A 21654-nucleotide genomic window follows, 5' to 3' on the forward strand; every position below is an offset into this window, starting at 1 on the left:
GGGTAGATTAGTAGGCATGGCTACACAAGGATTTGTTAATACTACATAGGACCAAACCAACAGTATATTCATACAATTTTCAATTTGTGCTAATTTGATTTGCCCTTTTGCAACATTTGTTACATTCTTTATAATTCTGATATGATGCCCCAGTCCCTTCTGACTTTAAGAATCTAAATACCTGCCTCTTCTTTTTAATCTCCACTGTGGTGGCTGAAATGGATGTGTTCTTCGCCATATCTATAAGCCCTATTCTCTTCCTCTGGTTCTAGCAATTAAAGGTTTTGTCACACTGCTAATTTAACATGCCGTTAAATCTATGTTGATGATATATAGAATGGCCATTTTTATTAACAACTGTTATTAGCACTGAGTTAACTGCTGTCTGTGGATTAATGTTACCCAGTAAATTGTAAAGAAAACACTGGGATCTGAGTCATAGATTAAAAATTCATAATTTCATCCATAATCCCATGTAAATTTTGTGCAAACTGAACTGTGATTCTGGTACCTCTTCTTCTTTCCTATTCCTAATATATAACCCTTTATCATTGCTTAGTAAAATAGAGCTGAACATGAATGAGAGTTTTAGCCTCCATCATGCTGGAATTTTGTATGTTTTTATTGTCCTGGTTCTTATACTAAAGCACAAAATAAATCAAGTACAAACCAAGAGGAACTAAGACGTTGTCTTTTCCAATCCATCGCCTCCTGATTTTCGCCTCCTGCCTTTGTTTTCATACCTACATTTGATGGAATGAAATCTGACAAGGGAGCAACACCTAAGAGAACCTGAAAGAAACCAAAATGGGAGGTTCATCTGAAAGGGTAATAACTAAAATAGACATCTACAAAACATATACAACCAAAAGGCATGCGGCTGCTGTTTTCTGCAGATTATTTATTCCACTGTGAACCTAGCCACAACCCTGGTTTTTATCTTATGAATTGGAAAAAGCATGCGGCTGAATGTGGAAGTAATCCTTGTGTTTCCATGTGTATAGGATGACAGTGACGTGGAATGGAAATTTGCCCGCTCCAAGCTGTGGCTATCTTACTTTGATGATGGGAAAACACTGCCTCCGCCTTTCAGCGTTGTGCCAAGTCCAAAATCCTTTGTCTACTTTATCATGAGAATCATCAACCTGTCCCGGTGTAGAACAAGAAGGCTGAAAAAAAATATTGAAATAGGAATGGGTGACTCGAAGTCCAGGGTAGGTGCAGACCTTACATTTGATTCAGGTGCCACAGAACTGTTATTGTCTTAAAAAAAAAAAAAATATATATATATATATATATATATATATACTATTACAGTTCTGAAAAACAATAAGAAATGCAAATCCAAAGTGTTACATCACCAAATGGAACAGGAATGGGCAACCCCTATTGTCAACGTAATCTTGTTAAAAGGAAACTTCAACAAGAACATTTTTAGTTGATTCATTCTTTTTATGTACAGTATAGCATCTTCAAATGATCATATCATATCATTCATAATATGTTATAGAAACCCTTACTAAAAATATATATATACACAGGAAATCCACCTAAATAACTCTTGATCTTACTTTCTGTTGCAATCCTTTTTAAATTTTCAATTTGTGCTAATTTAATTGCCCTTTTGCAACATTTGTTACATTCTTTATAATTCTGATATGATGCCCCAGTCCCTTCTGACTTTAAGAATCTAAATACCTGCCTCTTCTTTTTAATTTCCTCCCCTACTGGTTTATTTAGCTACGTTTTTGTTTAGACTTGATTCTTGTAAAGTTATTACCCAAGGGCACATACTGATATGAAGTTGATCTTTAAGCCCCCCCAAAAATACTAGATATTTTTGGGACCACTGTAGTTGGTTTGGGGTTTTACCTGGGGTAATATATACATTTAGTGAAAGTATTCAAAATGATGAACTCTGTGGGTATGCTGACTCCCTTCCTTCTGTTACCCCATTAGGATGCATTCAGGAAACCTCCCAATTGTCCAAGAGCATCTGGGTCAAGTAACCAGTTACTCTGGTGTGGTTTATATCGGAATATATACCTTTAATCCCATTAATTGTAGTTGGATTGAAATTTAGAAAGCCATCGTCTCTCCTATCAGATCATCTCTGCCATAGAGTACATGGCAATGCTCTTTTTAACACGGCAGATCTTTCTAACATTACATTGGTATTCAGCTTCTGTACATCCATTATCATCAATTAGGCATCCTGTCCTTTATTAGAACCGCGCGCATTTCCTGGACTATAATGTTTAATTGATATACAGTACCATCTTTTGTTTTCCCTGTTGATGTATGGTCCAATTGTTCCAAAAATAATGTTCATATAAACTACAGGCAAGATTAATGAGATTATTTTCAGCTACAAGATATCTTGGCACACAGTTATTCTTCCCCATATAAAGTCATGCAGGTCACAAAGAGGTAGAACCACTGTATTATGTTTAATTTCATAGTCAGGCAATTAAAAAGAGCTATATACTTTAGAACTGAAACGAGTCTGCAGTGAAAACATGATCAATACTGTATTATGCATCATGAATCAATGTCTCACATATCACCAACGCATTTTTCTATTTTAAAAGCAATACTGTACTATCACCTAATTGGGTTCTATCTTTTTTTTTTTTCTTGAACTGGGAGACTAATAAATTATTGTGACTGGGAAAAACTGAAACCACAATTTTTTGGTGCAGATGAAAATGAAAATGTCCACTAGCAAAAGTATTGCTAGGAAGCTAATTAGTGAGGGCAACATTTATTATTATTATGTGCAGCGATTTCCTCGCAGCTAGCATGGGATTCCTAATTTTGCACCAGGATTCCCCCTGTGAGTAGCTTGTGAATTTGTGGTCCCCATAAGCAAACAGTTGTGTTGTATGAGATACTCTGCTGCAGGCTGTAGGAAAATATATATGTTGCATAGTTACATAGTAGAGGAGGTTGAAAAAAAGACATTCGTCCATCAAGTTTATCCTATGCTACATTTAGACAACATATACTTTAACCTATATCTATACTTACAGTATATTGATCCAGAGGAAGGCAAACAAAAAACCCTAGTGAAATATTATCCAATGATATCTCATAAGGGGAAAAATAAATTCCTTCCTGACTCCAAGAATTGGCAATCAGATTACTCCCTTTATCAACATCCTTCCCATGTTTACTTATTTGGTATATCCCTATATACCGCTCGTTTCTAAAAAGATGTCCAATCTTTCTTTGAACAGATATATTGTATCTGCCATCACAGTCTCTATGGGTAATGAATTCCACATTTTAACTGACATTACTGTATAGAACCATTTCCTTTGTTGCTGGTGAAATCTCCTTTTCCTCCAACCTTAAGGGATGGACCGGAGTCCTTTGTACTGCCCGTGGGATGAATAGTTCTTTTGAAAGCTCCTTGTACTGTCCCCAGATATGTTTGTATAGAGTTATCATAACCCCTCTTAGATGCCTCTTTTCTGATGTAAATACATCTAATTTAGCTAGCCTCTCCTCATAAATCAGATGATCCATTCCCTTTATTAATTTGGTGGCTCTTCTCTGCACTTTTTCTAGTTCCATAATGTCTTTCCTAAGGAGTGGTGCCCAAAATTGTACTCCATATTCAAGATGTTTAATTTTGTGAACGGCTGTTTACCCCCTGAGCCCCCGCCCCTCCTTTACCGTTCCACATCCATACCTAACCTGAAACACCTATGCTGACCCACTATTACTGTTAACCTTAATGATGCCTCAAACTACAAATAATGCCAGACACAACATCATTATGCATTGCTGCTTTAAAATGTGGTATGCCCATTATACTACATCAGTCCCCTAATGTCTAGAGGTAAGGTAATGCCATGGATTTGTTCCTAGTTTTAAAACAAATACTAATATTGTGGTGGGACCTTCTAGGGGGATTTAAAAGTACATTTCTGCCTGAGGTTTTTATTTTGTACTATGTGGGAAGCAGTTGGTCTCTGGAGCTGAACCCTGTTCATTTCAGCCCTGGGAACCCCCTGCTTCCCGAGATGTATACCTCTGTAGCTCATGCCTGTAGCAGCCCTGGGAACCCCCTGCTTCCCGAGATGTATACCTCTGTAGCTCATGCCTGTAGCAGCCCTGGGAACCCCCTGCTTCGCGAGATGTATACCTCTGTAGCTCATGCCTGTAGCAGCTCCGGGAACCCCCTGCTTCCCGAGATGTATACCTCTGTAGCTCATGCCTGTAGCCGCTCCGGGAACCCCCTGCTTCCCGAGATGTATACCTCTGTAGCTCATGCCTGTAGCAGCTCCGGGAACCCCCTGCTTCCTGAGATGTATACCTCTGTAGCTCATGCCTGTAGCAGCTCCGGGAACCCCCTCCTTCCCGAGATGTATACCTCTGTAGCTCATGCCTGTAGCAGCCCTGGGAACCCCCTGCTTCCCGAGATGTATACCTCTGTAGCTCATGCCTGTAGCAGCTCCGGGAACCCCCTGCTTCCCGAGATGTATACCTCTGTAGCTCATGCCTGTAGCAGCTCCGGGAACCCCCTGCTTCCCGAGATGTATACCTCTGTAGCTCATGCCTGTAGCAGCTCCGGGAACCCCCTGCTTCCCGAGATGTATACCTCTGTAGCTCATGCCTGTAGCAGATCCGGCTGGGCACACAATACAGCGGTTCAAATCTCCCAGAGCACGGGAGCCAATCGGAAGTCGGTATGGCTTCCTATTGGCCCCCGGGATGCTGGACCTTATAAATATGAAGGCGATAGCGGTGTTACCTACGGAGGTAAGTAAAGGGTAATGTCGGGTGTCTTCATATTGTACCCCGTGACGCTGGACCTTTTAAATACGAAGGAGATAGCGGTGTTACCTACGGAGGTAAGCAGGGGGTAAGGTTTTTTTTTATTAAAGAAATGCTCCTTTAAGAAAAGCAGCTGAATGTATTTGTGAATTTGAATTGTCCAATTCACACTCTATGGCAGTGTATGATGTGTAGTGTAGTATGGCATTTATGGCATTTACTTACTGTATGTCTTGTGTATTTGAAAGCATGTTTTCACAGGAAAACACATCACGTTTCCTACAGCCTTAGATAAAGTTTACGTTTCTTGTATTACAGTTAAATCTCTTCTCTCAATCGAATGCAAGAGCGTTTGCGTCACGCAGTTTTAACAGTATCCTCCATCAGCCGTCTCGCTATCAGGTTAGTTGATCCCATAACATCACTGCAGCCATCAGAGAGTACGAAAGCCTTGCACCAGTTTGGCACTTTTTTAGATACGAGTATACGAATGCAAGTAATATAGACTAGTATTGTTAATGCGTCTTACGGAAAAATATGTTAAAACTAGTGGGGGGTTTTTTAAGACATTTTGTAAGAAGTTTTTTGTTTCTTGCACCTGGCGCTAAACAAGGAGGTTTACCATAGACCTGACTGATTTTCTTGACAGAGCAATAAGATTGAGACACAAATGCAAGTTACTTTATTTGTGTCATTTTAGAATTGTTCAATTTAGAATTGTATCAAATACACATTGGGCTGCTGGATAATTGCATTTGTAGAACTTTAGAACGGTATCAAATAGTTATGATAAAGTAATGTGAATATCTTACATGGAAATCTGCTTTCTACCACTTGCTAAAATTACCTCCAAAAATGCCAAGCAATTGGGGGCGCGCTGAAGGACCGCGCCTATCGATCTACACTAAAGCCGGCCCTGGGTGCATACCTGGTGACAGGGAGGAGACCTGGGATAAGGGTCCTGGGCCTGGAGGCTTTTGGGAGCCTCTGGTTGCCACCGTCGGGCCCGGCTCCCGACTCTCCCCAGCTGCTCTGTCTGCCTCTTCTCACGCCGTCCTCTCTCTCGTGGCCGTGTGTGCCGGAAGTTGAGTGCACCCGAAAGTCAGGCCCAGCTTCGGACGCGCACCGGCGGGAGAGAGAGGACAGCGTGGGAAGAAGCAGACAGAGCAGCTAGGGAGAGCTGGTGCACGGCGGTGGAGGTCAGATGTAAGTGGTAATTGTATTGGGGGAATTTTATTTGGGGGGGTGTTAATTCTTTTGGGGGGGTGGCAATTGTATCTGGGGGGCTGGTGGTTATTTTATTTTGGGGTAATTGTATTGGGGTGGGGGTAATTTATTGGGGGGGGCAGTATCTGGGGGGTGTAGTGGTGTTTGTATCTGGGGGGTGTATTTGGGGGATGTTTAATTTATTGGGGGGTGGTGGTAATTATATTGGGAGTGGTGGGTAATTGTATTTGGGGTGGAACTTGTATCTGGTGGGGTGGTGGTAATTGTATCTGTGGGGGAGTAGTGGTAGTTGTATCTGGGAGGGTAGTGTTGTTTGTATTTGGCGGTGTACAGTCCGGCCCTGATTCCCCCAGCCCACTGCCTAGGGGTCATCTTTGACTCCGCCCTCTCCTTCATTCCTCGCATTGCTAGAATACACCCATTTATACTTTAAGACGCAACCAACATTTTATTTCACTCCCTCACCACGTCCTGCCTTGAGTTCTGTAATCTCCGCCTAGTTGCATTGCCCTAATCCAGGGGTCTGCAACCTTTCAGGGAAGAAGAGCCTTTTTTTTTGTTTTTTTATATGACCAAAATATCCACCCCTCTCACTTGCGTCCCTTGCATTCTCTCCCCACTCAATCCCCTCCTACCCACACAATTCCTCCCTTCCCTCACACTCAATTATGACCCACACCACCCACATAATTATCGCACACAGAATTATCCCCACTCCAACCCCCCACAGAATTATTCCACAAAATGATCCCCACAGAATTATGCCACATAAAATAATCCCCCTACCCCACTCCCACCCCCACAGAATTATGCCACATAAAATAATCCCCCTTCCCCACTCCCACCCCCAAAGAATGATGCCACATAAAATGACCCCCAAAGAATTATCCCACATAAAATGACCCGCAAAGAATTATCCTTAAAATGATCCCCACATAATTAAGCCACATAAAATAACCCCCACAAAATTAGGCCACATAAAATATCCCCCCTTTCCCCACTCCCACTGTATAGTCACACACAAAATGTTTCCCCCACACACATACTTGCAGCACTAAGGAAATGAGGTGCAGGCAGACTGTGTCTGGCGCAGCACTCACTTCTGGTGCGGTGGCGCACACTCCTGGAGCAAAGGCACAGAGTGTCGACAACTGCAGGGGACGGCACTGTGGCACAATGTAGGAAGCGCCTCCAGAAATGAGCAGCAAGTACCGGCCAGAAGAGCCGCAGGTTGCCAACCCCTGCCCTAATTCGACTGAAATCCGTCAAAAATGCTGCCTGACTCCTCTACCTCACTCACTGCTGTTAGTGTACTGCTCCACTATGCAAATCCCTACACAGGCTTCCTATATCCTCTAGAATTACATTTAAGTTCTTAGCCCTGCTACACAACGCCCTCCATTACTCTGCCCCCCCCCTTACATCTCAGCCCTTGTCGCCAAATAGTCAATGAAATGCCCCCCCTATTCTGCCCATGACCTACTGTACCTTCTCCTCCTTTCTGATAACCTCCTATGGCTGGCCATAAGGCACTCCCGCCTCGCTCTCCTCTCCCTCCTCTCGGCACTGGGAACCAACTTTCACTCAACAAGAGGGGGAGCTTGGTGGGAGGGGGGCTCCGCGCTCCCTCCTCCAGCTTCCCCCCCCGGTCAGAACTTGGATCCCTGCGCCAACAGGAGGAGAAAGAGGGAGTAAGGCCGACCCTGCTCGTAGTCCAATCACTCCCGTATACAAGACTTCTCCCATACTGCACCCTCTCTCTGGAATTCCCTCACCATGCACCATCAGACTCTTTGCTTTCAGACATGTGTAACGGGTTTTCCCCGCCAAAATCGCAGATTATACTGTGGGTGCGGGGAAACATACAGTGTTACTCGGGTGTGGTGCGTTACCTGTTGGCTCACAGGAGGGCTGAGCTTCCGCCACGGGGAACCTGGGGCAATTATAACACTATGGGTAACCACTTACTCGGTACAGCGCCACCACCTGCGATGGCTTCCACCAGAGGGGGAGTGGTTCCTCGCAGGACAATCACAATAATCACATACAACTGAAGGGATAATAACTAATACTTTTTACTTAGGAACGTAAGATAACACATATCACGGCAATAACATAATAACCTGTGTCCCTCTCTAGAGGAGACACTTACTGCGTCGCGCAGGATGCTTCCCCAACACCAGGTGATCCCACCCAATGTCCCGCACTCTTGGAGAGAACATGGGTGACTGCGCAGTCACTATTACACTAAGGGCCCGTTGGTGCACTTGTTCACTTAATAGTGCTCGGATCTCCAACTGGCTTCGCAAAGGATCCGGCGACCGAAGAACACCGGAACCACCTCCAGGACGATCCCACCCGGAGGACTGCTGCAGCCGCAACGACGAACTGCGCCCACCTCAATGCACAGAGGCAGCGCCCGCTGAGTCCCTAACTGACTTCACTAACTACCTGGACAATACTGTACTATAGGCCGTCCCTACAGCACAGCAACCTTGATGGCTTAGGGGGAAACTCCTAGGAGCCTACAGGGGTTAATAACCTGCCCCACTCCCCTAACTCTTCCCAGTCCTGACTATTACTTAACTAGTCCCAGCGCCTGCAGCAACAAGCTGTGACCTACTGGATGCGTGCAGCCAACGTGCTGCGCAACACTGTGCCTGCCTGTCAGACCTCATGGCACTGACAGCCGTGACCCTGACAAGACAGCACACTAACACTAAGGGCAGCGTCCCTATCTTGGGCCTCCCTCAGCACTTACCCACTAACCTAGTGGGGAGTTGGGCCTACCTGGGGTGTGGGTACCTATCTGGGTGCAGGAGCTGCACTCGCTCCCCGCACCCTTCCTTCCCTCACAGCTCCCTGGCTCCAACTGGCTAGCGTGGCTAAGCGCACGAAATTGTATCTCTTTGCCTGCCTGAAGATCCTAAGCCCTATTGGCTCCCTGGCATCACGTGGGGCGCGCAGAGGCTCCTGGGACTCGTAGTCCCTGCCTATAGCCTTCCCTGGTATGCTAGGGCTTCGCGGGCTTTTCCTCCACTGTCCTGCACCTGCGCAAGCTATCTGGGGCTGCCTGGGCTGCCTCAACCTTTCCTGGGCTGTCCCTACGCTCGCGCGACTTCTCCCTAGCTCTGGGGTCCTTCCTGCGCATGCGCGATCTATCTGGGGTCTTCCCGGCGCTCCGGTGCCCTTGCGCATGCGCAACGCACCTGTAATGGCGGCGCTCTGCTTACCGAGCCGCCGGGACCTTAGAGACGCGATCGCAGCCCTAGCGATGGCCCGATCGCGTCCCCGGCAACCGGCCCGCTCGCGGAAGCAGAGCACTACTCCCTGCTCCGGCCCCCACCCATGGAAGCGTCCGTCGCTGGCTCCGGCGGCACCCGCGACCGTGCTGCACCAAGAGAGGGGGGTCTCAAGGAGCTGCTGGAGACCAGGGCTACACATGTAAAATCTCCCTGAAAACTTACATTTTTTAGGAAGCCTGACACCCCCCAAACTCCATCCTAAAAACATACTCAGCCTCTTAATGAGCAGCCACGTATATCATTTTGTTTCAAGTCACCCTTATTACCTCTAGATTGTATCTCTCAAAGGCACCTATTGTTTCTGTATGTGTTAATTTGTTCTTATTTTGTATGTCGTTATGTTTATGTAACTACCAGGGTTGCCACCTTCGACTGAAGGCCAACACGGAGACAAGATTTTTATAATTTGCGCTTACCTTCTTCGGCGGCGTCTCTCTGGCATCTTCTGGCACTGTTCCAACATCTTCCGGCATCTCCCGCTCCAACCCGTGAATATGGCCGTGCGGCGTCACATAGCGTCGCGTTGCCATGACAACAGGTCGCGAAGTTCACGTCACGGCGTCAAGTTGTCATGACAACGGGACGCTTTATGGCGCCGAGGCATCACATAGCGTATTGTTCTCAAGGCAATGGGTGTCATGTGATGTTGTGACGGCACGTAGCTTCCCCATTGCCCTGGCAACGCGGCGCCATTTGACGCGGCCATATTGAACGGAGTTATAACAAGGGAAGATGCCGGGAGGGCTCCGAGGCCATCGGGAAATGCCACCACCACTACCGAACACAACCACACACCACCACCTGGAGGTTTACTGGGTAAACCCGGAGCCCAGAGATACGTGGTCAAAACCCATAGTGTCCGGATCAAACCCGGAGTGGTGGCAACCCTGGTAACTACTAATCCCCCAGAATACCGCACTGCAGAATAGTTTGGAGCTTTAAAAATAAATAATAATAATAAAATGACACAAATAAGGTCACTGTATATTGTAGAGAGTACTTTATATTTAGGCGACATATCAATCTGCTTAATATGTTCACATGTTTTAGAGAATACATGTCCTTGAATTCCACACGTGGGTGTAATTAATACAATCATACACATGAAAGATATATGATGTATTATATTTTTATTAATACACCAAGGAATACAAGACAGTTGCAGAACTGGCAATAAGTAGCACACGTTTTCGGTGAAAATGCCCCATACGCTGTGACGTGATAATACTTTATGTTGACATGTTATTGGATAAGCACAGAACAAAGCATGTGTTTATTTTAAGACGTGCTGACAGTATCTCTCTTCTGTATAGATCTTAATGTTTGGCATCTTTCTGTAAATACTGACTATGTAATTATTCCTCTGGCAGCAAATAATGAAGAGACTTATAAAAAGATATGTTTTAAAAGCGCAAGTTGACAAAGAAAATGATGAAGTGAACGAAGGTAAGAATCACTTAAATACATCGCACTAGTATAACAGCACAGCATGGTGCTTAGCCATTTTCATTTATTGACCAGGTGGCTATGTTGTCATAACGATATTAAATCAATCTTCTTACAACAGTGGCTTCATAAGTTAAATTATTGTGCAAAAATCTGGACCACTGCGATTGGAGCTCACTTTCCCCTACTGAACGATATATAGGCTTGTAATTGTCAGTGGCCATTTTTAAACCCCAAAAGAATAAATAAATCGGAGGAAGGGCTTCCTTACGAAGAATGGTGTGGTCATACATTGAGATTTGTCTTCCTTTCCTTTGCCACATTTTAGGCAATTTTAGAAAAAAATATAACTTGCAAGGAGAGATTTGCTATAACAAAAGACAAAAAGCCCCAGTGCTCCATCCAATATGACAAATTATATAGTTAAATACTTACCTGTCTTTCTTTACATAAGTGAGGGTCATTTAGTTAAGTTCTTTGGCCAAAGGGTTTTAAGCTTGCAAACCATGGCACGGTATCACCTCTTTTGCAAGTTCTAACACTACTGCACCTGCAGAAAGATCTCCTAACAGGGAGAACGGTCTTAATAGACTGGTTATTCACAGGTGCATATCAAGAACTGCCATTATAAAGAGTCAATCTCTCTCCCTCTCCCTCTCATTAAAATGGCATTAAGAGTTGAATTTAAAAAGAGGTAGTGTTATCTAATACTACACAACTGATTTTATTTAAAAAATCACACAATGAGGATATGGCTTGGATTGATCCTTTAAAAGTGGGATGTGAGCTTAAAACCAAGGAGGAGAGGTCACAAACCTCCAAACAATTGTTTACCAATAGTAACAAAGGTATGATACCTTTTATTGGACCAACAAGTCGTTGAAATGTTACAAGGTCTCAGACCTCTCAGGGTCCTTCATCGGATATGGCAGAAATACAGAAACATAATATTATATACATTGTTTGTAAGAAGGATATCTGGTCACATTGGATGTAGACAGGAAGCGCCCAATAAAAGATATCATACCACCTACTCCCTCTGCTTCCTTTGTCACTACATGGAAGAAAGGACTGTCACGGCTACCCACCCTTCTTTGTCTGTTTACCAATAGAAATGTACAAACACACAACCCCTCTGAACCCAGAAGCAAGCTCAGAACCCAAACCCACCACACCATATATATTTGTGTCAAAAGGTAGTGCTACTGGGATTGTGACCTCATGTATAGAACAAAAGACAAAAGGCTTTTGTGCTACATCCAATATGACAAATTATATACTGTAGGGGAGAATGCTACTTTAATTAGCATCGTGCAGGTTAGAGGGAGCTGAGCCTATGAATGCAACATGAAAAAAGAGACACAGGACAAACTAAGGTGCAGAAATGGTTTGGTTAAAATTCCGTTTCATCAAACACATAAAAACATTACCTTATTATAGTACATAGTACACCGTTACAAATTAGGACCAATTGGCATTTATCTGTAACTTCATAAGCACTACAAACCTAAACACGTCTTTGGAACGAACTGTTCCCTTTCAGAAACACATTGTAAAGAATAATGATGTGCGAACCTGCAAACATTTGCTTCACTGCTGTTTTGAACAAACCTCCCCAAAAGTATTTTTAAATGTGCAAAGATTCTAGAAAAATTTGCTATTTTGTTTTTTTTTAAATGGCTTTTTACACAGGTTAAGGAATTCAAACATCACCTCATTTAACCTATTAAACATGACACTGCTATCAGTTCACTTGACCATAGGAGGCTATTGATAAAAGTCTTCTGATTGCTGAAGACCTGATGTAGGCAGCAGCAGCACCACCACATGTATTGAGGAAAACTAAAACATTAAAAAAGTTAAATAGATCTTTGCAACCGCGACACTTTCTACGCCTCTGGCACTACCTACATTTCATGATAGCTGCAATTCTTAAGGCATCAGTTTGTGCCTGTTGCAGTATAAGGGCCTGTTCTCATAGCTCTAAAGTGTGACAACCCGCTTCTAAATTACACTTTAGAAGTGGTTTGTCATGCTTTGCTATTCTGTAAGCCCTTATCGCACGTGCTTTTTTAGAAGCGGTTTCACTCTTGCTCTGACAATCGAATCGGTTTGACAAAAAAGTCTGCAACTCGCATTTTTGTGCCCTCATCTGCTATTCTAGTAGCTCCGTTATGCAAAGTGCTTTTAAAAACTTGCATTTTTTAGCACCACCTAATGAGTGGCAATATTGGTATTGCGAGTTACATCTACAGCCTGAAATATGGGTTCGTCTGTGAGAGCGAAACTCATAAGTCAGACTTGGGATGGAGTTAACAGCACCTCTGTCATTCCACTTCTAAAACAAGAACAAACCGGACATATTGGCTGTTAAACTATGCGGTTTGTCACTTTTTTTAAGATGCCGTTTAAAAGAAGCAGTTTCCAATAGAGAATACTTTTTTTTCTTACATTTCATTCCGCTCCCTCTGAACATGCCAAACCAATAGGAGGTACCAGAATAGGCCTCATATTCTATATTCGCCAAAGCAGCTGAACGGGATGTTTTCCACTGTAATTTTGTCAGAAAAGGCCCAATCGGCCGCTTCAGCGGATATAGAATAAGCTCCTTAGCCCTGGCAGTCAAAATGTATTACTGCAGCATCTGAGATAAATAAGAAAACTGCTAAAATATTTCAATTTAATATGCTAAAATATTTTAATTGAATACATACACTTTTAACTTCCATTAAGAATAAAAACAAATCAACAATTTCCTAGATTTAAAACCTGAATACTAATTGCTTTTTTTAAATTTTTATTATTAATACAGGCGAATTAAAAGAAATAAAACAAGATATCTCCAGTCTCCGCTACGAACTTTTAGAAGACAAATCACAAGCTACAGAAGAATTATCCACTTTGATTCATAAACTGAGTGAAAAGCTAAATCCTAGCACGCCAAGATGTGAATGAAGGAAGGGACGAAGAAGATTGGATTTATTGGTAGCACAAACAATGGCAATAATATAAAAAGCATCCGATACTTGAAAACGTATGGTAGATTTATAGCACACAATTCCTTGACTATGTACATTTTTTCATTTTAGATTTTACCAATTTACCTTTCTGTGATTACTTATCTGGGAAAGTTTCAGGAGGCAAGGTCATTTCTGCGGGTGATACCGATTTTTTTTGTGTATGCACATTGAGAATTTAGATCAATTTTGTGCAAACCTTAAATATATTTTGCACTACTAGATAGTGTGGATGTGGACATTATACACTTGTCTACTCTTGTGTTATAAGTGGCATTAAAATGTTTACGGCTTAATACTACTATGTTTGTTCCACAATATGACTTCATGTTTTCATATTTTTTAGCTCCTCTCTTCTCCCACCTTTTTGGAAGCTCCCCCTCTAAATTAAAGCAAATATATATTCAAATATTTACAAAACCATGCTTTAACACTGTGCTTTTAAACAGCCTTTAGTAATATTATTAGTGTTTTCTAGCTTTAAAAGATTGCCGGGTGTTTGCAGTGGTCCAGCATCCCACCAAGAACAGGACCTATAAGACCTCCAACTCTCTCAATTTTGTCATTTACAGGATTGTAAAAATAGGTGCCAGAGCTGGTTTTAGAGACATGGGTTTAATATCGCCTGTTTTTCAGCAAACATTAAAAAGAAAACTTTTCATATCCTGCCTATGTTGAAGGTGTCTAAGGATTGCAAGGATTGCTTGCACCAAACCACAGACACATTACATTGCAGCAGCAAAAATCATTCTTCAAATTTCATGTAGACAATTAAATGAGTGCATCACATGTACAGTAGGCAGGCCGTGTAGTTACATATGAATGTCCTGTGAGTTGCTGGGAGATAGTTCACTTAGGCTATTGCATTTCTAGGCACTGCACATTATTAAGCAACCCTACAAAAGGATCACACACACACACTGTGTCACATTAGATCAATTCAAACAATGTTGTAAAGGCGAAGTCATCATATAGGCACTTCTCCGTAGTCCGTGATGTTAAATCTGCAGCAGGTGGGTGCTATCTATTCTACAGAATTCAACTCAGAACATTGATATTGTTCCCACACGTTGTAAAACCTTAGTCCATCCAGTCTCACAGCCCTGAGCTGTAGTAACAAAGGAGGGAGAAGGAGTAAGTAGTATGATACCTTTTATTGGACCAACAAGTAGTTAATGTGTTACAAGCTTTCGAACCTCTGAACCTTTTCTAACAGGATGAGTCTCATGTCCTGACCCATGCTGGCCAATTTTAATGCTTTTCCATTGCGCCACCCAGTGGTTATATTTCTACATGCCCATAAATCACCTACAGTTCAATATAGGTCCTTTTAGGAATAATGCACGTTTCCCTTATTACTTAGAACCCCAATTCTCCCAAGTTTCCAAAGGCATCCGAGCTAGTGTGTAACAAGGGACATCCACACAATCCAGTTACTCTGCTTACATTATTATAGTTGCTAAACAAGATAAGCATTATTGAATGAAAACATTATCAACCTAGAAGAACCCACTTCTTAAAACATGCGGTGCTGCTGCCATGGCACGGATACAATCTTATCTGCCGCCGGAAGAAGAAGCACCAGAGTAGATACATTGAATAACTGCCTCATTTCCTAGGTATGTTATCTGCTAGAACTAAAACCAGTCCATGTACTGTATTGTTTTTAAATAAAAATGAATGTCATAAAAAGCCATGGAACACACGAACGATTAGACGCCTGCATGCAGGCGCATTGAATAAATGATGTTGAATATAAGAAGAAAACAACCTCAATATAAAATAACACACTATATAGTAATAATAATAATAATAATAATAACTTAATGGAACATGCTGTAAAATAGATCTTTGATATATGAACTTTGGACTTGATCATTTTAGGAGCAACTTTCTATTTAATAATTTATCCTACCTATAAACTATACAGCGTTTGCTTTCAATAACAAAATGCAAGTATGCTGCAAGATAGTGATGTGTAAAGTAAAAGATAAAGATATATGAAAGCGTTTGGCTAAACATTTGCAACGAGGGGGTGAGGAACACATTGCGGCTAGCACTTTGCTGTAACATTGTTATCTGAGAAATGCAATTGCTATTATTCATACTTAGCCGACTGCTCCCAGGGGGTCAGGACCTGGATGTGGTGTATAAAATATTATACTATCTGAAAATGTACTGATAATTACGACAATAAAAAAAAAGTTGTTGTATACTAATAAGCAAATGTGTGGTATTTATCTATAACCCTAATAAATGGAAGATGAAATATATGATTTTTTTTTTCAAAAGTAGGGCAAATCTGGTGTAAAATTTTGATTTCTTTGATTTATCAAATAAAATAACTCCCATTCATTTTTATGGGTTATTTTCCTTTCATAAATATGGTGGAATTTTTTCTCACCAGTCTTTCCCTAGGTTTGCTGCTGGGATTCTTCAGTAAATCGCCCCCATAACCTATATCAATGAATGTACTTTAAACTTCTGGACATACACAGTCTTAGCAAGCTCAAAACCCACGCCCACTGTGTGGGTCAACATGAGATGTACCTCTTTATGCGTCAACATGAGATGTACCTCTTTATGCGTCAACATGAGATGTACCTCTTTATGCGTCAACATGAGATGTACCTCTTTATGCGTCAACATGAGATGTACCTCTTTATGCATCAACATGAGATGTACCTCTTTATGCGTCAACATGAGATGTACCTCTTTATGCGTCAACATGAGATGTACCTCTTTATGCATCAACATGAGATGTACCTCTTTATGCGTCAACATGAGATGTACCTCTTTATGCGTCAACATGAGATGTACCTCTTTATGCATCAACATGAGATGTACCTCTTTATGCGTCAACATGAGATGTACCTCTTTATGCATCAACATGAGATGTACCTCTTTATGCGTCAACATGAGATGTACCTCTTTATGCGTCAACATGAGATGTACCTCTTTATGCATCAACATGAGATGTACCTCTTTATGCGTCAACATGAGATGTACCTCTTTATGCGTCAACATGAGATGTACCTCTTTATGCATCAACATGAGATGTACCTCTTTATGCGTCAACATGAGATGTACCTCTTTATGCATCAACATGAGATGTACCTCTTTATGCGTCAACATGAGATGTACCTCTTTATGCATCAACATGAGATGTACCTCTTTATGCGTCAACATGAGATGTACCTCTTTATGCATCAACATGAGATGTACCTCTTTATGCGTCAACATGAGATGTACCTCTTTATGCATCAACATGAGATGTACCTCTTTATGCATCAACATGAGATGTACCTCTTTATGCGTCAACATGAGATGTACCTCTTTATGCATCAACATGAGATGTACCTCTTTATGCATCAACATGAGATGTACCTCTTTATGCATCAACATGAGATGTACCTCTTTATGCGTCAACATGAGATGTACCTCTTTATGCATCAACATGAGATGTACCTCTTTATGCGTCAACATGAGATGTACCTCTTTATGCATCAACATGAGATGTACCTCTTTATGCGTCAACATGAGATGTACCTCTTTATGCATCAACATGAGATGTACCTCTTTATGCGTCAACATGAGATGTACCTCTTTATGCATCAACATGAGATGTACCTCTTTATGCGTCAACATGAGATGTACCTCTTTATGCGTCAACATGAGATGTACCTCTTTATGCATCAACATGAGATGTACCTCTTTATGCGTCAACATGAGATGTACCTCTTTATGCATCAACATGAGATGTACCTCTTTATGCATCAACATGAGATGTACCTCTTTATGCGTCAACATGAGATGTACCTCTTTATGCATCAACATGAGATGTACCTCTTTATGCGTCAACATGAGATGTACCTCTATATGCATCAACATGAGATGTACCTCTATATGCATCAACATGAGATGTACCTCTTTATGCATCAACATGAGATGTACCTCTATATGCATCAACATGAGATGTACCTCTTTATGCGTCAACATGAGATGTACCTCTTTATGCATCAACATGAGATGTACCTCTTTATGCGTCAACATGAGATGTACCTCTTTATGCGTCAACATGAGATGTACCTCTTTATGCGTCAACATGAGATGTACCTCTTTATGCGTCAACATGAGATGTACCTCTTTATGCATCAACATGAGATGTACCTCTTTATGCATCAACATGAGATGTACCTCTTTATGCGTCAACATGAGATGTACCTCTTTATGCATCAACATGAGATGTACCTCTTTATGCGTCAACATGAGATGTACCTCTTTATGCGTCAACATGAGATGTACCTCTTTATGCATCAACATGAGATGTACCTCTTTATGCGTCAACATGAGATGTACCTCTTTATGCATCAACATGAGATGTACCTCTTTATGCATCAACATGAGATGTACCTCTTTATGCATCAACATGAGATGTACCTCTTTATGCGTCAACATGAGATGTACCTCTTTATGCGTGACAGTGTGAGAGTCGGGTAAATTGCGTAAGTTAGGGGTAGTGTACCACATAGCCCATACATGTATAACATATATACATGGACAACATACACGTGCATCAAATAGACACGCATCATACATGCATCATACATGCATCATAAACACATACCATAGACAAAACAGAAGTATCCATTTATTTCCACAAGTGTTGATATAGAAGGATTTATTTATTTCCACTACTGTTGATATGAGCTGGGAGGGCTAGGCCTAGCACGGTGCAGCTATGGAGGGATCTGCATCGCCATCTGGTGGCCAGAAGCTGCAGTGTTGAATCAGCCCTGCTCTCCTCTCAACTACTAGCCCAATGTTTTTTAAAATCTGATCAATTGATCCCCTGCCACTCATTCATTTGGAACAGACAAGACATGTGCTTGTTAAGGAATTATATGTTTTCTAAATTGTGGTTAACAGAATTGTACTGTCCTGTAATCACTCACAATACAGCTTTAATTTTTTTATTACTCCTATTTTATTGGTTTTACAAACAATTCAATACTTATACAACAATGAATATTACGGGTGGGGGGGGGGGCAGGGTGGGAGGGGGTCTGGAAGAGGGTACAGAAGGTAAATATGGGGAGGGTATGGGTTCTCCATTCTGGTCCATGTTTCGATGTAAATCGGTGCATCGAGACATATAATCAACAAGTCCTGGTTACAAGGTTACAGATTTACAATACAGGTAAGTACTTTTTAAGTAGGTACAGGTAAGTGCGTAGATTGAGTGCCTGGCACTCTGCTCTATCAGTTACAAAGGCTCCTAGAGCTGATTGTCCATCCCTGGCCTCAGGACCGTATATACCTCTTTATGCGTGAAAGCCGGGCAAATTGCGTAAGCCTTGACAAGGTTGTCTACCTCATACACCGTACATGGGCAACATACACGTGCATCAAATAGACACACACCATGCAACACATATTATACATGCATCATAAACACATACCATATAGTGTACACATAACAGAAGTATACACTTATTTTCACTACTGTTTATATGAGCTGGGAGGGCTAGGCCTAGCGCGGTGCATATCGTTCCTTAACTAGCACGTGTCTTGTCATTTCCGTGCTAGTTAAGGAATGATATGTATTCTAAATGTAGACCAGCACAGGCTATACCTATCTTCCTTCTACTGTGGTAAGTCCTGTTAAGATCAGGCACCAGTAATCATCATGGGTTTTCCCCCTTCATAGCCCTGTCCAGAGTGGTAGATGCAGGCCTGGACTCTGCTGCAGGCGTGAGCAAGATGGGAGGTTCTGCTGACATCACGAGGGGCGGGGCTAGCTCTATTTAGCAGCCGACTCCTGTGAGTAGAGTTAGTTTTATGCTGGAGTATACCGAGAGTCTGGAACTACCGGTTAGTTATGCAGAGAGTATGCAGTTCAGTTAGTATGCCGTGAGTCGAAGAGTCCTGCGGATCGGTCCGAGGAGTTGGAGGAGACAGTGGTCTCCCCGGCGCAGAGTGCAGGAGCAGAGAGAGAGGAGTGGAGAGATTCAGCTTCCTTTAGTAGAGCTGATAGAGTTATAGACTTGGTGGACCAATGCCCTCATCCCACTGCCAGGGGTGATGGGGAGAATCCAAGCCCCACCGCGAGGATAACCTCGGGGGTGGGCCACGGGGTATTGAAGCCCTAGCTCAGACCATCCTGTCGGAGGAGAGACTTGGAGGGAAGGAGAGGAGAAATTATCTGTGTGGGATGAGAGCGGAGTAATAAGTACAGCTTGGCTGTTGTTGCGGCTACTGGACGCCACTACCGTGGGGAGTTGCTGATCTGCTAATAAAAGAGACTATCCGTTGTTACCAAAGACTGTGTGTGAATTGGAAGCTATTACCCTTGGACCCAAGGGGTTCTTCTATACAGGTCCTGTCCCATATTCCTGGGAGTACTGCGCTGCACCACTAAGAGATCATGGAGGCTACCACCCCAGAAGCCCGGTCCTGGCTCCCCAATAAGCTCAGGCCCTCCTGTTCCTCACAGGTATGCACCACACCGCATGTAATCTGCCCTCATGCACCCTAGACAACACGTAGAGTCTGGGGGAAGGGGGGAAGCAGGGTTACATAAATATATATCCTAACTAAAAATTCTATGAACCGTTAATATGACTGTACCAAGTAAACCGTTCAAAACAGTTTTAAGAACTAATCAAATGTGAGTCGGATGCAAACGTAATGTAATAATGGAAGCATGAGAATCCGTTGTATAACAGTGCTGGCATCAAGCCCAATTGTCTGTGTGTTCTGAATCAGTAAAGTAGCATAAAAAATGGATGTACACAGTATAACCTGTGACTACAATAGACATAGTTGTGATTCACCCACAGGTAACAGTAATTTAGTTGGACATGGTAAATATTTAAAGTTTAGTGAAGGTCCTCCCTGTTGGGGGACTTCTTTCTAGCAGTGGCAGACTTTTTATTCTTTGGACAAAATATATGATAATCCCACTTTGAGCTAAGTAAACGGCCAGTAAAACTAATGTCACAGGCAGGGTTTCTGCTAGCGATATGTAGGGCTATTTGGAGCATTGAATCTTAGAGATGTGTGCTGTGTATTTCGTTTTCATCATAACACTTGTGAGTATTGTGATGTTTAAAAGTATCGTATAGATAAGTGTTATCTTACTAACAAATCACACATACTGTATTGTTTACATTTATGATCCCGATTAAATATGTCATTCTTGAACTCATGTTGGTTTATTGCAGCTTGGGATTCCTTAAAAATGCAAGACCCCTCCCCCCCCCACCCTTTTTGTTTTTTTCCCATGGACTTTGAGCCAGGGGAGTCCTCCGGAAATGAACCACGTTATTTTTAGCTCTGGCGGCCTCACAGTTCCTGAGATACTTAATGTTTTAGTTGCATTAAGTACCCTTTAGCTCAAAATGCCTTCCCTGTGGCACAGAAGAAAGGATCTAGGCCACATTAAAATATCTCCTAATATATATATATATACATAGTCAGATAAGGCAGTTGGCACTCCAATAGGTGCTGGTAAGCCACAGGTGCACGTCCCATATAGAGAATGTAGTTATACGTTACCGTTCCAAGGATTGGTAAACTAGAGACAGCACTCAATGTTGAAAATCAAAGTGTATTAGTGAAAGCAAAAATACATCCAGAAACCCAACGTTTCGGTCCTACAGAATGGGACCTTCCTCAGGGGGATACAAATTGTATCCCCCTGAGGAAGGTCCCATTCTGTAGGACCGAAACGTTGGGTTTCTGGATGTATTTTTGCTTTCACTAATACACTTTGATTTTCAACATTGAGTGCTGTCTCTTGTTTACCAATCCTTGGAACGGTAACGTATAACTATATATATACATATATATGTGTGTGTGTGTTTGTTTAT

At 42.2% G+C, this 21654-nt stretch overlaps 1 protein-coding gene across 3 annotated transcripts in view; it reads left to right on the plus strand.

Annotated features, from left to right (window-relative positions):
* TRPC3 (transient receptor potential cation channel subfamily C member 3) overlaps positions 1 to 16057 on the plus strand; it is a 138965-nt gene extending 122908 nt beyond the window's left edge. For 2 of the 3 annotated variants that reach the window (XM_075615994.1, XM_075616002.1), the window contains exons 9-12: positions 1005 to 1214; positions 5104 to 5187; positions 10688 to 10763; positions 13576 to 16057. In XM_075615994.1, the coding sequence (XP_075472109.1) occupies positions 1005 to 1214; positions 5104 to 5187; positions 10688 to 10763; positions 13576 to 13718 (513 nt within the window). In that variant the 3' untranslated portion in view covers positions 13719 to 16057. Of the gene's footprint in view, positions 1 to 1004; positions 1215 to 5103; positions 5188 to 10630; positions 10764 to 13575 lie in introns of those variants that run through there. The other variant, XM_075616011.1, reaches the window with a different exon arrangement.
* Positions 16058 to 21654: the final 5597 nt, after the last annotated feature.

Source organism: Ascaphus truei, chromosome 1 (assembly GCF_040206685.1).
Source record: "Ascaphus truei isolate aAscTru1 chromosome 1, aAscTru1.hap1, whole genome shotgun sequence".
Lineage (NCBI taxonomy): Eukaryota > Metazoa > Chordata > Amphibia > Anura > Ascaphidae > Ascaphus > Ascaphus truei.